Source organism: Arachis hypogaea, chromosome 15, assembly GCF_003086295.3.
Source record: "Arachis hypogaea cultivar Tifrunner chromosome 15, arahy.Tifrunner.gnm2.J5K5, whole genome shotgun sequence".
Lineage (NCBI taxonomy): Eukaryota > Viridiplantae > Streptophyta > Magnoliopsida > Fabales > Fabaceae > Arachis > Arachis hypogaea.
The window spans coordinates 22,051,997-22,065,827 of NC_092050.1; the positions used below are offsets into that span (position 1 = coordinate 22,051,997).

Consider the following 13,831-nt stretch of genomic DNA (forward strand, 5'->3'; position numbering starts at 1 on the left):
TGTTATAGGTATTACATAAAGGGATTAAAGTGTGTATGGAGGGCTCTTAGTAAAACGGCATCGTTTTAGAGTAGGAGGACTCATATGTCCTGTTTTAAAAAGATCCATGCCACATGTGCTCCCCTAACGGCTAGGTCAGCACAACGGGAGCCACATCAGACTTTTCCGTAGGATCCAACGGAGTCACGTCAACGGAGGAGTAAATTTGTCTAGGTTTTAGAGAGATCAGGAACGTAAATATATTTTTCAATTCTCGGGGACGAAAATGTCCACAGAAAAAAAAGGTCAAGGACCTCTTTATCTTTTTCTCAAAATTTAAAATAGCATCAGGGAAGTGGGAATGGGTGTATTAGAGGGGAGTGATGTTCCATGAATTGGGTTGGGTTTTAGCCCACATGAATCGGTCCATGACAAAAAAAATGAAGAGGTAGTGGTGCTGATATGATGAAGGTAAAATTGATATTTAGTATAATAATGAATTATATGTTCTGTGGGCCCCATTCCCCATCCCCTTATGTTTAACAGATAGAAGTAAACATGCAGACACAGGAGTAGAGTTGGGGCTGTGGGAGAGAACGACGCGGTGGGAGAGAACGACTCGGTGAGACAAAGTGGAGACTGGAGAGAGTTGGGAATGTGGGAGAGAACGGCGTATGGTGCTGTGGGAGTTTTGCAGTTTGAACAAAGTGGAGATGGAAGAGAGTTGGGGCTGGGAATAGAGAGTAGATGGCGCAGCAAACAACACAGTGAGTAGGGAATTATGAAACGGTGCGATAATTGTAAGCAACTGAGATGAGAAATTCTTTTGTCTCAGAATTATGAAACAATGCGACAATTGTAAGCAACATAGATGACACACTTGATGGATATAGAATTGTTAATTTTTTTTTCTTTTTTTTTTTGGTGACTAAATAGAAAGGAAAGAAAAAAAAAATAGATACAAAATCAAATTAATTGACTAGGTTCATGTCTAAATCTATTAGATGTTGAAACTCACTCCATGATTGATTCTCATTCAAGTGATTGTCCGCACTAGAAGTAGCTGCTCTAGCCATATAATCTGCAACACTTTCTTTTATTTTTTTTTTCCCTTCCTTTGGTAATAGAAAAATAAAAGATAAAAAAAAAGAAAGGAAAGAAAAAAAAAACAAGAAGAATAATAAATAAGGTTGTTTTTGAGATATTATTTGTTACAACTAAAAATTTTAGTGAAAGAATTATTTGTTCCAATCCAATTGTTGGAGAACACGTAAGCATCTAATCGTTCTACGTAAGATTCAGCCGTTAAAAGTTCACAGCAAACCTAACAGAAAAGCCAAGTTGTTTAACAAAAATGATTAAAGGTGGTATTGTTCTTATCATATAAAGGTGGATCCTCTTTTCATAAAATGAACAGAGTCGGGGCTCCTGTTAAAATGATTCTGGTGGTTTCAGTTTTTATATATATATTATAAATATAAATATATAAATAGATAGATAAATATTCAATGTTCAATTATTAATTTTAATATTATCGCAATGTGTTACTGGTGGGATGAAGAGGATGAAGATGGTATTGAAGATGGGTTGTAAAAGAATGAAGAATGCCGGGGTTAAGTTTGGAGTGAATGGGTTGGGTGTTTGAGGGGCTTATTGGTCATTCTGAAGTTGAATCAGCTTAGAAAATACAAAATAGAGAGAGCTCGAAGTAGAAGGAGTATTTGATCATCGGACTTGGAATTTGGCAACTGGAAAGCAAAGACAGTAAAGACACGCAACCGAAGGAATTGCTTCCGAGCATCGAGTTCAACGCATCTCAACTCGGTTCACTTCTCCAGATCCAGATCCAAATCCAATCATCTCTTCTTTTTCACGTAAGGAAGTACAGCCACATGCTTTACTACTTGCAACTAATCTCGTTCAGCTTCACTTTGTAACTATTGCTACTTTTACTTTACTGATCTAAGTTGTATCTTGAAGACTATGGCTATTTATGTTACAATTTATTGCAGTATTTAGTTCTTTTGGATTTATTTGATTAGGGTGTTCGGGTGGTGTAGGCACATCATAGGTCAGAACACATGCACAAACTTGATCCAGGAAGTCAGCAATTTGAATTCTCAGAAAATACAAATCAGATTGGTTCTTCATGTTTAGAAAATGAACAAAAGGTGCTAATCAGTATGAAGAATAGCACCGTCTTTGATGAAAAGTTACATCAAGGTTCTGATAATATGAGAGGGAATTCTCTTATTCAACTATCTGCTCCTCCTCAATATGTTTTGGTAAAGAGTTCTCAGATTGGAGAAGGTTCTTGCGATAAAAAAGTTACTGTCGAGCCAGAACTGGCCTTTCGAGATTTATCTGATTATAACTCACAAAGGAAATCTCAACCAGCCTCCCAAAATGTTCAAAATGGATCCGTAGAATCAACTAACTCAATAAGTAGCCTTTTTGTTCAGGATCAAATGCAGCCGAGTCCTGCACAAGAGAACATGAGCTCAGTGATTGAACACTTGGACCTGCCTACTGGGGATGTTGCAGGAAATGATGGTCCTAACTGTTTGCAAAGAAAGTCTAAAAGGCTGACTCAAATGAGGTTAAAGTCGGAGGACGGCAGAACTCCAAAATTACTCAAGGGAAAATATACACTCAGGTCTTCGAGAAGCAGTGACAGAGCTTTGCAGTCGCAGACTCGAGAAAAATGTAAAGTGCCTGAACTAAGTAGCGACTTGATTGATGTTAAAAATGTTGGAGAGAAAAAGAGAAGAGGGAGGAAGAGAAAACAGTGGGGAGGAGAGGGGATTATTGATGAATTTTCAAGAATAAGGAGTCACTTACGATATTTATTGAACAGAGTAAGCTATGAGCAGAGCTTGATTGATGCTTATTCTGGCGAGGGCTGGAAAGGATACAGGTATGTAAATTGTACCATTACCTTGTGCTCTAGTTAACTTGAAGTATTAATCTGCATTAGGATATGATTTTTGGAGGCTGATCTAGTTTGATCTCCTTTAATTCAGAATACTATATTATTTTGTGGTCATTCAGAATTCAATGGCACATTTTAAAGGTTTCAGGCTGAGTTATCCTGTATATGTAGAATGCTACTTTTATGAGTTGAGTGACTGTAGAAGTCTATGCCTAGAACTTTATCTGTTGCACTTGGATAAATCAGTTCACTGAAGTCTTAGGTCCCTGGATTTGAAATCTGTATTCAAATTGCATCATTTTTTTTTATTCATCAAATTCCTTAAGAAGAAAATATTTATATTTAAGTATTTTACCGATACCTCATTTTCCCCAATGCTTTGTGAAGGATTGGTCTTGTTGAGAGAAAAAAGAAAGGAGATAAAGATTAATGAAGTCTGATTTGTGTCTTAAGCTACACAAAAGAGAAGCTGTTATAAAGAGTATATATATATATATATATATATATATATATATATATATATATATATATATATATATACCAACTATTGTTAATATCTTATTAATAATGTAAATATTTAAATTAACAAGATATAAATTGAACAAAACCACTATTAATAATATAATAACATCTAATAAATTAATAATGAATTAAATATTAATACTCACAATATGATTGAGTAATATGAAAGATTGCAACAAAAGCTTTAAAAGTGTTTCAAAGTATGAGAGATTGTGTGTAAATGCGGATGCTTTACAACTCCTTCCCCCTCCCCCTTTTATAGTGGACTATCTATCCCCTTTATTCTCTTATAATTTAATCCCTAGTTTTGCAAATCTGTTTGCTTTTTCTGTGGGCTGATTCAAAGATTCTGTCTTGAACTTGATGTGTTTTGTCCTAGTTGAGAAAATTGGTAGCGGGTTTTGTAATTCTGCTGTGATTCTGTTAGTATTCCGCTGATGACTTTTGTTATTTTCTGCATGCGATGCTTTTGTTGATCTCTGAGCTGTCTTGACACTTCTTTTTCTGATGTTGGATAAGTGTCTGTTTTTTTGATGATTCTAGGACTTTTTTTTAATCAATCTCCAAATGGGTTTTGGGTGTCTAGTATGTACAGTCCTAGGTTGGACTGAACTTCTTCATCTTCATCTGTTGGTTTTGCTTTTATTGCTTTTAGAGAATTATGAATTTCTTCTTCTGAGGTAACCGCTACAAGGGCAGACATCATCTATTTTTTATGAGTTAAGAAACGAGTCTCTTTTTCGTATGATATTTTTTCAAACCCTGAACTGTGGCTCAGGGGTTCTGCTCTTTTATGAGATATAGTCATCCAATTATCAACGGTCTTTTTACTGATTAAGTTAAGGTCGAATTTATTCCACCTTTTTACTTTTATGTTTCGAATTAAATATTGGATGCTTGGAGTGTCTTCATATTCTGTGGAGTCATATTCCCAGATCATTATTCAGCATATTTCCATAGTGGAAATGAAGGAAATGAGCTTATATCCATCTAAAAATGAGGTTTTGATTTTGAAATATTCATAAGCCATGCTAACCTCCTTTGAAAAAATAACTTCTATTTGTCCAAACTCTTGGAACCATACCTGAAACCATTTGAAAAATGGTAGAGAAATTCCCTTGCAGAACCATATGAACCAGGAATGTGAATTCGGAGAAAGATATAGGGTGTTCCACCAAGGATCTATGTAATCATAATAGGAATAATATTGAGGTTCGAATTTTCTAGTAAAACTTTTACAGTGAAAGGGAGGTCTTTCCCATTCTGATAGGGTTATTACTTTGATGATCTTAATTTGGGAGTATATTATGTCTTTTGTGGTTGGGTCTTTATTGTGAGTTAATTCAATGGATCCTGTGTCAACTAAAATAAATTCATAAAAAATTCGGATTTTTTGAATACTCACTGGAGGGTAATGGAAAGTATTTGAAAAAATTGTTTTGTAAAAGGTTCTTCTAACCATCTTGAACCACTCTTTTTCTAAAGCCATTATTTTTATGGGTATAAGTTTTTCATGGTAAAGATGTTCTTCGAATAACGGTTTAGTTTTAAATTAGATCAGATAATTGTAATAATGTATATCGGTTAACTGTAGGAACTTCATGTAAGCTCTTAGTTGATGCAGATGATTTTTCGCTCTTACCTGTGACATTGTCAAAGGTTTAATGGTTAATTGTTTAACTTGTATTGAAGTTGCTAGTTGGTCAAGTGGTTGACCATAATCTTCACTGCTTACTTGTTTCTTGTTCATTTTTTACCTTGCAAAAATTTTCTTGTTAGAAAATCAGGCAATGCATCTGATTCACCTTTAATATGTTTAATAGTAAAATCAAAACATGATAATATAGCTTGCCATCTAACAAATATTTGTTTAGAAACTAAATTTTTAACATCATTTTTTAATACGCTAAGAGCAGCTTTACAATAATTCCTGATTAAGAAGGTCTTATTGAAAACGTAAAACACACAAGACAATAGCTAATATCTTTTTTAATAGTGGCATAATTTTTTTGGGTTGAATTTCATATACCAGAATGATATTTAACTATTTGCTCTTTTGATGAGTTTGGAGAAATTTGTTTAAATATTCTTCCGTATACTAATTCTGAGGTGTCCGTTTCGAAGATTAGACTTGCCTTAGAGTCTAGTATACTCAAACAAGAAATTTCTTTCACTATAGTTTTAATCTTTTGAACTATTTTGGATATGTCTTCTGTCCAAGATGGAGGTTGTTTTCTTAATCTTTTATATAAAAGTTCACATAAAGTTCTTATTCATGGTAAAAATTCGGCTACATAATTAAGACATCATAAAAATCTTTGTAGTTATTTTTTGTCAATAATTTCATCCGAAAATTTTTCTGCAAATTCAACAAATCTTTTAATCGGAGTAATCGTTCCTTAAAAAATTTCATACCCTAAAAACCTTACTCTTGTTATAAATATTTTTATTTTCTTTTCAGTTAAGTCAAGACCGTTTTCCTTTATAATATTAACGAATTTTTTTAGGTGTTGAATATATTGGTTTATTCCTTTAGAGTATACAAGTATGTCGTCTAAATAAAGTATGGTAAAATCTACCTGAGTAAAAAATATTAATCATAATTTTCTGAAATTTACTTGGTGCATTTTTTAATTCTTGAGACATTACATTCTATTCATAATGTCCAAAGGGTACTATAAAAGTTGTTCTATATCTATGTTCTTCTTTTACTGATATTTGATAGTATCCAAATTTTAAATTAAATTTAGAAAAGATAGTATAGTATTATTTAATCTTTTAATTAAGTCATTTTTGTGGGTAAAGAATATCTTATCCATTTTAAGGATTTATTTAGACACTTGTAATTAATTACTAACTTTGGAGCTCCTCTTTCGATTTCTGAGACTTTCATTACATAAAATTCTGTACAATTCTAAGGAGACTTTGATGGCCTGATTAGTCATTTGTCTAAGTATTCTTGGATTTCTTTCTTACAATACGTCAAGAATTCTTTGTTCATTTGGATTATTTTGCTTTAGTGGGGATATTTTTTTTATTAAAATCATCTTCATATGATAGAAATATTTCATGTAATTTTCTATAATGAAAAACTTTGGATTTAGGCTGCACAAATCTTTTTTTATCCTATTTTTTAACATTTTTATTACGTTTTGAATTTTTTTATTTTCTAATTGCTGTTCTATTCTCTTATATATAATTTCTTGGTTCAAAAAATTAATATTTTTTTTATTATATTAAGTTGGGAGATAGCAATTTGTTGTAGTAAATTTAGTTCTCTCCTCTTGAGTTTTTGTATAAATTCAAATAGAATGAGCTGGTTTGGTATACAATAGGTGGTTACTCCATCTACATCTACCATAAGAGGATATAGTAAAAGAGTGAAGGAGTTTCCTAATATAACTTGTTGGGATATTCTTTTTGTCAATAAAAAGTAGTTGAAAAGCATACTTTTCTTTTACAAATTTTCGCTTTAAAAATCTTATAGTTTATAGTCATTCTATCATTTTCTACTTTGACAATAATTTTAGTTGTTTTTTTTATAATACTTGGTAGATATTAACCCTTCTTATATACAGTTTACATCTACTCCTGAGTCTATCATGGCTATAAACTCAATTTTTTTTTCCAATCATTATTTCTATAGGAGTATACCATTTTTGGTTAATTAGTAATAGAGTAAAGTATCGTTTTTGTCCCGTTTGGAATAAGTCTCATAATTGTCCCTAACGTTTAAATCGTCCTATTTAAGTCCCTAACATTTCAAAATTGACTCAATGTTGTCCTGCCGTTAGAGATCTGTTAACGGAATTGACGGCAAGACAAAATTGAGACGGTTTTAAAACATAGGACGAAAATGTTGGGGGACAAAAACAATACATAGAAATAAATTTTAATTTTATTCTTCAGTAATATCAATTTTTTACGGTACATAATTATTCAATTATTTTTTAATCAAATCTAAGTAAATTACACTTAATTACATTATTTTGATTCTAAATAAATTTATATTTTTATAATTTTATTCTTAAAGATTTTTACTCATCATGAAATATTTGTAGAATGACTAGAATCACATTACTTTATTGTATATGTATCATTTTTTTCTACAAGTTTATGTACTAGTTATTTTACAAATATTTTATGATGAGTAAAAATTTTTAAGAGTAAACTTATAAAAAATAAATTTATTTAGAACAAAAGTAAATGTGATTAAGTATAATTTATTTAGATATGATTAAAAAAATTGAATAACTATGTATAGTAAAAAAATGATATTATTGAAGGATAAAATTAAATTGGGTAAAGTATATTTTTTGTTCCTGAAGTTTGACAAAAGTTTCAAAAATACCCTTAAGTTTTATTATGTTTCAATTTTGTTCTGAAAGTTTTCGATTTGTATCAAATATATTCTCGATGGCTAAATTTTTTAAAAATTTAAAACCAATATAACAATAATGCATAAAAATTATGCTTGATTTATTTGTATTAAGGGTTGTTCTTATGAAATTATTGTTGAATCGATCTTAAATTTTTTGAAAAATTAGCTGTTAGGGGTATATTTGATGCAAATTGAAAATTTCTGGGACAAAATTGAAACAAAATAAAACTTAGGGGTATTTTTAAAACTTTTATCAAACTTTAGGGACAAAAAATATACTTTACCCAATTAAATTTTATTTTTATGTATCGTTTTTGTCCCCAACATTTTCGTCCTATTTAAGTTTCTAACATTTTAAAATCGTCTCAATTTTGTCCCGTCATCAATTCTGTTAACAGATCCCTAACGGTAGGACAACATTGAGTCAATTTTGAAACATTAGGACTTAAATAGAACGATTTAAACGTTAGGGACAACTTTGAAACTTACAGCAAACGTTGGGGACAAAAACGATACTTTACTCTTAGTAATATTAGTTCATTAATGTAATTTTGTAGGGTTATGACTTCTTCTTCTTCCTCTATTAATTCTAATAGTTCTTTTCTTTCTTGTAACTTTACCATGTTTTCTCCTTCTAACTTCAGTATGTGTAGTCAAGAGAGATATCTTGTTGTTTTAATTAAAAAATTTCGAGTTTCAACATTTTTATTTCTTCTTATAAATGTTTTAAAGAAGTCTCTTCTTTAGAAGTTCTAAACATGTTATATATCTCTGGGAATGAATCCTCTCCATTGTTAAAAAAAATTGAGAGTGTAAAGTGTAATCTCTAACCCTTCATTGCTCTCTCTTTTATATTTATTTTGGTCTCACTTATAAAATTAATGATGGGAGATCACACTTTACTCCCTCAATTGTTAAAAAAAATTGAGAGGATCCATTTTCTATATCTCTTTAATTTCTACTGGCCTTATTTCTTCTTTGACTTTTTTTTTCTTCTAATCAGATCATTTAATTGGAATATGAACTCATCTTTCAACGGAAAATCTTTTAATTTATCTATTATAGATATTAAAGTGCTTGTTTGTTCTCTGATTAATGTATTGATTGACTTTTTCTGAGTTCTCGTAATTATATTTAAAAATTTTATACAACTATCACAACTACATATTTTTTATCCCAAACACGAGTCTTCTTCTTCTAATTCAGAAGAACCCGAGGAAGATGGTATATCTAACTATTGTATAAAATTACCTGAATCAACAGAAAAAATATTCTTTTTCTATTTCGATTTCTGATTCATTGTCAATTAGTATAGCAGCTAAAGCTTTTCTTACTTCGTCATTATTAATTTTGTTTATTTTTTCTTCTGTTTTGCACTTGTTAGCGTAATCACCTGACTTTTTACATCTACAACAAACTATGTGTTTCTGGTCACTTTTCTTTTTATTGTTCCATTTTTGTTTTTTCTTGTAGTTTTTCTTTGGCTTATTTCCTCTTATATAAGGTTCTCTAGATTGATATCTATACTTATGCTCATAATTTTTTATATATATTTTTTTAATAATTCTATTTTAGTTGCTAGGTGTCTTTTCAGTTGTAATGCCATATTATTGACAAAATTTTTTAAATTTTTGCTTACTACTCATTTTTTTCTTATTTTTTCTTGTAATCTAGTGTCAGTACATATTTCTACTTCAGTTTGTACTACTATATTATGTATTTGGCCAAAAATTAGACCTTCATATGGTATTTGAGTACCAAATAGAGATTGTAGCTTTTGTAAACTTTTTTTGAAAAGAGTTTGAGTAGAGCTGCTGCATCATCTCTCATCATAACTTTAGAGATGAAAACATCTTTATACCAATTATGATATGGTGGGACATCGTAAGTTCATTAGTTGGTTTCTATTCTGTCTTTAAAAATATTTGGGTCTTCTAAAAAATTTTTATGATTGTAAAGATTAAGGTTGCTGTGGCGTCTTGTGTTTGGTCTCCTGGTTTTACACTACTTAAAATTAAATCTTTTTCGGATAAGGCTAGAAAGTTATCCCACCATCCTTTTAATTGTCCCGTGAACCCTTTGGTGATCATGACTGCTGCTTTTCTATCACTAACTTGTTTTGCCTTATAAGTAGTTACTGCCATAGTCATATTATACATTAGATCTAAAATAATTTGTTCACTTAACCCATCACTATTTTGTACTAACTGTGTTCTTTTCTCAAGGTTTACGCCAACTGGGGTTGGTCTTGGATAATAATTCTTGAGTTTCAAATAATATTGATTTTTATGTGTTATCTTGTTAATTTTTATTATATTAATAGTTATTTTTTCTTGACTTATAGGCTTAAGTTTTTTCTTTAGCTCATCAATGTCAGCTTCCACGTTTGTTGTTAGTTTAATTATATATAACCCTACTACTAGAGGTTTAATGTGCTTTCTTCATAAATTTTCTTTTCTTGGTAGAGGTTGACTATATGGATTGAGCAATGCCATTGCATGCTATTCTGAATCATTTCAGAAGTCAACCCATTTATAAATATCCAGGAAAAGGTTAAGTTATTGAATTTTAATGTTTTTAGTATATATTAGTTCTATAAGGTTTAGTGGATGCTTGGTTAGTGGATACTGGATAGTGTTAGCTTTATTACGTGTGTAGTAATGGTGGTTATAAGAACATTTTAGGAATTAGAAATTGGACACCAAATAGCAGTTATATATATTTGCCAGATTCTAACACCCCGATTTCCTTTGGGACATGTTGTTTTACTTATATGACATAACTTTTTGGCTCTAAGGTGCTTTGTAATTTGTAATATTATTTTAGTTTATAGCCCCTTTCTTTCCTTCGTATGTTTGTGAGGGGAGTGGCGGGGATATCTAAATTGTTGGTGGAAGTGATATAATACTGGTTGCTTATGAGATGCTTTGGTTTAACCTGAACCCGGCCTAGAAGCAGCAACTTGGTTTAAAACTGAAGACTTGTATGGCTGTTTGACTGCATTGTAATTTTGCAGCATTGAAAAATTAAAGCCTGAGAAGGAGCTTCAACGAGCTAAGTCTGAAATTCTTAGGAGAAAATTGAAAATTAGGGATCTATTTTGGAATTTGGGTTTATTGTGTGCTGAAGGAAAGCTTCCAGAGTCTTTGTTTGATTCCGAAGGAGCAATACGCAGTGACGATGTAGGTTGATTCTTGACATATCAATCTTAGAAGATCTATCCTATTATTCATTGTTCTTTGGAATTATTCACTAACTTTAAATGTTCTGTGGCAGATTTTCTGTGCAAAATGCGGGTCCAAAGAGCTGACCACTGATAATGATATAATTCTCTGTGATGGTGCTTGTGACCGTGGATTTCACCAATGCTGTTTAAGTCCTCCATTGTTAACTAAAGACAGTAATATACTAACTTTTTACTCTCTTTTATTTGTTTTATTTTTATTTTTAATTTTGTGCTTTTGAGTTATCGATCATTTAAATATATTTGGTTACAGTTCCGCCGGGCCATGATATTTGGCTATGCCCAGGATGTAACTGCAAACTTGAATGCATTAAACTTCTTAATGACTTCTTAGGAACAAGTCTTTCTATTAGGGACACCTGGGAGGTCAGTGAGCAAAATTCAGGATTTTTTTTTCCTGTTACAGTTTAGTCTTCATGGTTTATTTATTGAGTTTTTCATTTCTCCTTTAATTTGTTACTGTGCAGCGGGTTTTTCCTGAAGCAACAGAGGCTGCTGGAACCAATGCGGGCCATAGCCTGGGACTTCCTTCAGTTGATTCTGATGACAACGATTACAAGCCTAAAGCTCCAGAAGATGAAGAGGATGAAGGTGGAGAATCAAGCTCTGATGGATCTGATTATGCTTCTGATTCTGAGAAATTGAAAGATTTGCATTCAGAGGATGATGATTATGATCCAAATGCTCCAGATACTGATAGGGAAGCCTCTGAAGAAAATTCAAGCTCTGGTTTCATTTCTGATGACACTGTGGACGAAGCTCAAATGCTTGCACCACAGGATGATATTATGAAGTGTAAAAGCTCTCGCAGTAAAAAGTTCAAAGTTGGTTAGAAGCCTTCTGCAGCTAATGAATTGTCATCTTTACCAAAGCCAAATCTTGGCCAAGAGAGTTCCGCTACTGTTGTCAGGAAAAGACATGTTGGTAGTGGTTTTTTCCCTCATTAAAATTTACAGGTCTATGTAATTGTAAATTGTATAACAAAAAATAATCAATCATACAGGCGTCGCAATAAATAGGTCGATCAATGCAGCTTGAAGGATGTAAATTAGTACATGTAACGTTCGTTGTGTGGTTCGTTATGTGATGATGCAATATGTCAAAGTATGGCATAAGTGTACAAGTAGAAGAGCTAAGCTAGTTCAAGAAGCAATACGAAAATCAAATTTTATTGAAGAAAGTGGCCATAGCACATAACATGATGATTGTTGGGGAAGCAGTGAATGCCAGAATAGAAATCTAGTCAAATTTTCTCCACCACCAAACCCTGAATCAAAGTGTTATGATACATGTGTTATTCTTAATTATTATTACTATTATGATTATAAATGTAATCTAGTTCTGCTAGTCGTTGGTAGTAAACTTGGCCTTGTAGTCAATCCAGAGCTGAGTAACGGGCTTGCCAAGAATCTGAGTGAAATAGTCATCGCTATAGCTGGTCTTCATCCTGTCGTTTAAGTCGGCAACAAAACCATTCTTTATGGTATTGCAGTAGTCTAAGAAGCGAGCAGTGACGTCGTAGCCTTGGAACCAGTTATCTCCACGGCCCGGGGGAGCCCAGCCCGGTGCAGCATAGCCAGCCTTGAGCCTCACGAAATCCGCAATGCCTTCTATGAGACCGGAGGGAGCCTGGCCGTTAGCATCCCACTGCAAGAGATGAGTCATCTCGTGATATAGCACTCCTGTCAGATCCTTCTTTATGTCTCCCTGGAACCTCTCTATGTATCCTGCACTCACATGGATCGCGTTGTTGTCGGCATATGCCACGCCATCGATGTTTTCGACTACCATGGTCACTTTCTGGACATTCTTCACATCATAATCAGTGTTTTGCTTATGGAAGAGCTTGTGTATGAAGTCAGCAGCATCGCTCAGAGTTTGCTTGGCGTAACCCGAGCCTACTTCTTTTTCGAAGCGGCGGCTGCCAACGCTGGATTCAGCATTGTTGGACACTGCATAGTCCACTGCCTTAGTGCCATACACGCTAGCTGCCAGGGTCAGCAACAAGCATAGAACCTGCTCATTATGGTATCTAGCCATTGAATTATATTGAGGATGAGTTGCTTTAATAACTTCGTTGGGTTTTTAATTTGCGCAATTTCGATGGTTTACAACTACTTCCTTTATAGGAGGAATTTGGCGTCAAAACAGCTAGTAATACGGAGGTGTTGGATACATGACATTTATTGGTTAGTCTTTTCTTTGGTAATGGTTCCTAAATATTACTGCATATTGTTGTTTGGATTTATGTATAAAAATACTAATGTTGGTTGATTGATAGTCTAAAGTGATAAAATTTGCTAGTTCTGTAGTAATATAGTGATATTATGTTATTCACAATATGCATGTGGCCTTATTTGATGCCTATACATCATGAACAAAAACAACTAGACTAAAAAAAAGTGGTGAACATGTAATAACTAATTTAAAACTTGTAAGTGACCAAAGCATAAGGCAAACTTGAGGTATCTGATTCAAGTACTGTTCACACTTTTTTTTTTTTAACTTCAGTATGAAGAAAACGGAAAGGTATTTTCGATCTTACAGTTATGACTTAAGACTGAAAAGTGAAAACTATACAGACAAAGGGAAAAAAAGAAATTGATTAATATAAGGAAAAGTCTAGGGGGCCAGCAACTTTGTTAAATTCTGGCCAGCATGTAACCAGCAAAGGAAAATGAACCATTGGATGAATTCTCACACCAATCTCACACCATTAAAACCATCATTGATGACTATTTGATGGCTAAAATCACAAAAGTTGATGGCCCCT

At 32.5% G+C, this 13,831-nt stretch overlaps 2 protein-coding genes across 3 annotated transcripts; one reads left to right on the forward strand and one right to left on the reverse strand.

Moving 5' to 3' along the window:
• The first annotated feature begins 1,299 nt into the window (after nucleotides 1-1,299).
• On the forward strand, nucleotides 1,300-12,238 carry LOC112749946 (pathogenesis-related homeodomain protein). Of its 2 annotated transcripts, none has more exons than XM_025798390.3 (6): nucleotides 1,300-1,853; nucleotides 2,040-2,896; nucleotides 10,831-10,996; nucleotides 11,091-11,214; nucleotides 11,312-11,424; nucleotides 11,526-12,238. In XM_025798390.3, the coding sequence occupies exons 2-6, from the start codon at nucleotides 2,061-2,063 to the stop codon at nucleotides 11,889-11,891; spliced, it is 1,605 nt and encodes a 534-aa protein (XP_025654175.1). In that variant the 5' UTR covers nucleotides 1,300-1,853; nucleotides 2,040-2,060; the 3' UTR covers nucleotides 11,892-12,238. The 2 variants fall into 2 exon arrangements, with proteins under 2 accessions (XP_025654175.1, XP_025654174.1); XM_025798389.3 differs by having other exon boundaries at nucleotides 1,318-1,853; nucleotides 2,022-2,896.
• A 164-nt stretch (nucleotides 12,239-12,402) lies between these two features.
• On the reverse strand, nucleotides 12,403-13,392 carry LOC112749948 (uncharacterized). The gene has a single exon (XM_025798391.3). The coding sequence runs from the start codon at nucleotides 13,096-13,098 to the stop codon at nucleotides 12,403-12,405; it is 696 nt and encodes a 231-aa protein (XP_025654176.1). The 5' UTR covers nucleotides 13,099-13,392.
• Between the last annotated feature and the right edge of the window lie 439 nt (nucleotides 13,393-13,831).

Coding starts and splice junctions, on each gene's coding strand:
- LOC112749946 (XM_025798390.3), top strand. CDS start 2,061: ATGCACAAACTTGATCCAGGAAGTCAGCAATTTGAATTCTCAGAAAAT. Junction 2,897..10,830: donor GAGGGCTGGAAAGGATACAG/GTATGTAAATTG, acceptor GTAATTTTGCAG/CATTGAAAAATTAAAGCCTG. Junction 11,215..11,311: donor TCCATTGTTAACTAAAGACA/GTAATATACTAA, acceptor ATTTGGTTACAG/TTCCGCCGGGCCATGATATT.
- LOC112749948 (XM_025798391.3), bottom strand. CDS start 13,098: ATGGCTAGATACCATAATGAGCAGGTTCTATGCTTGTTGCTGACCCTG.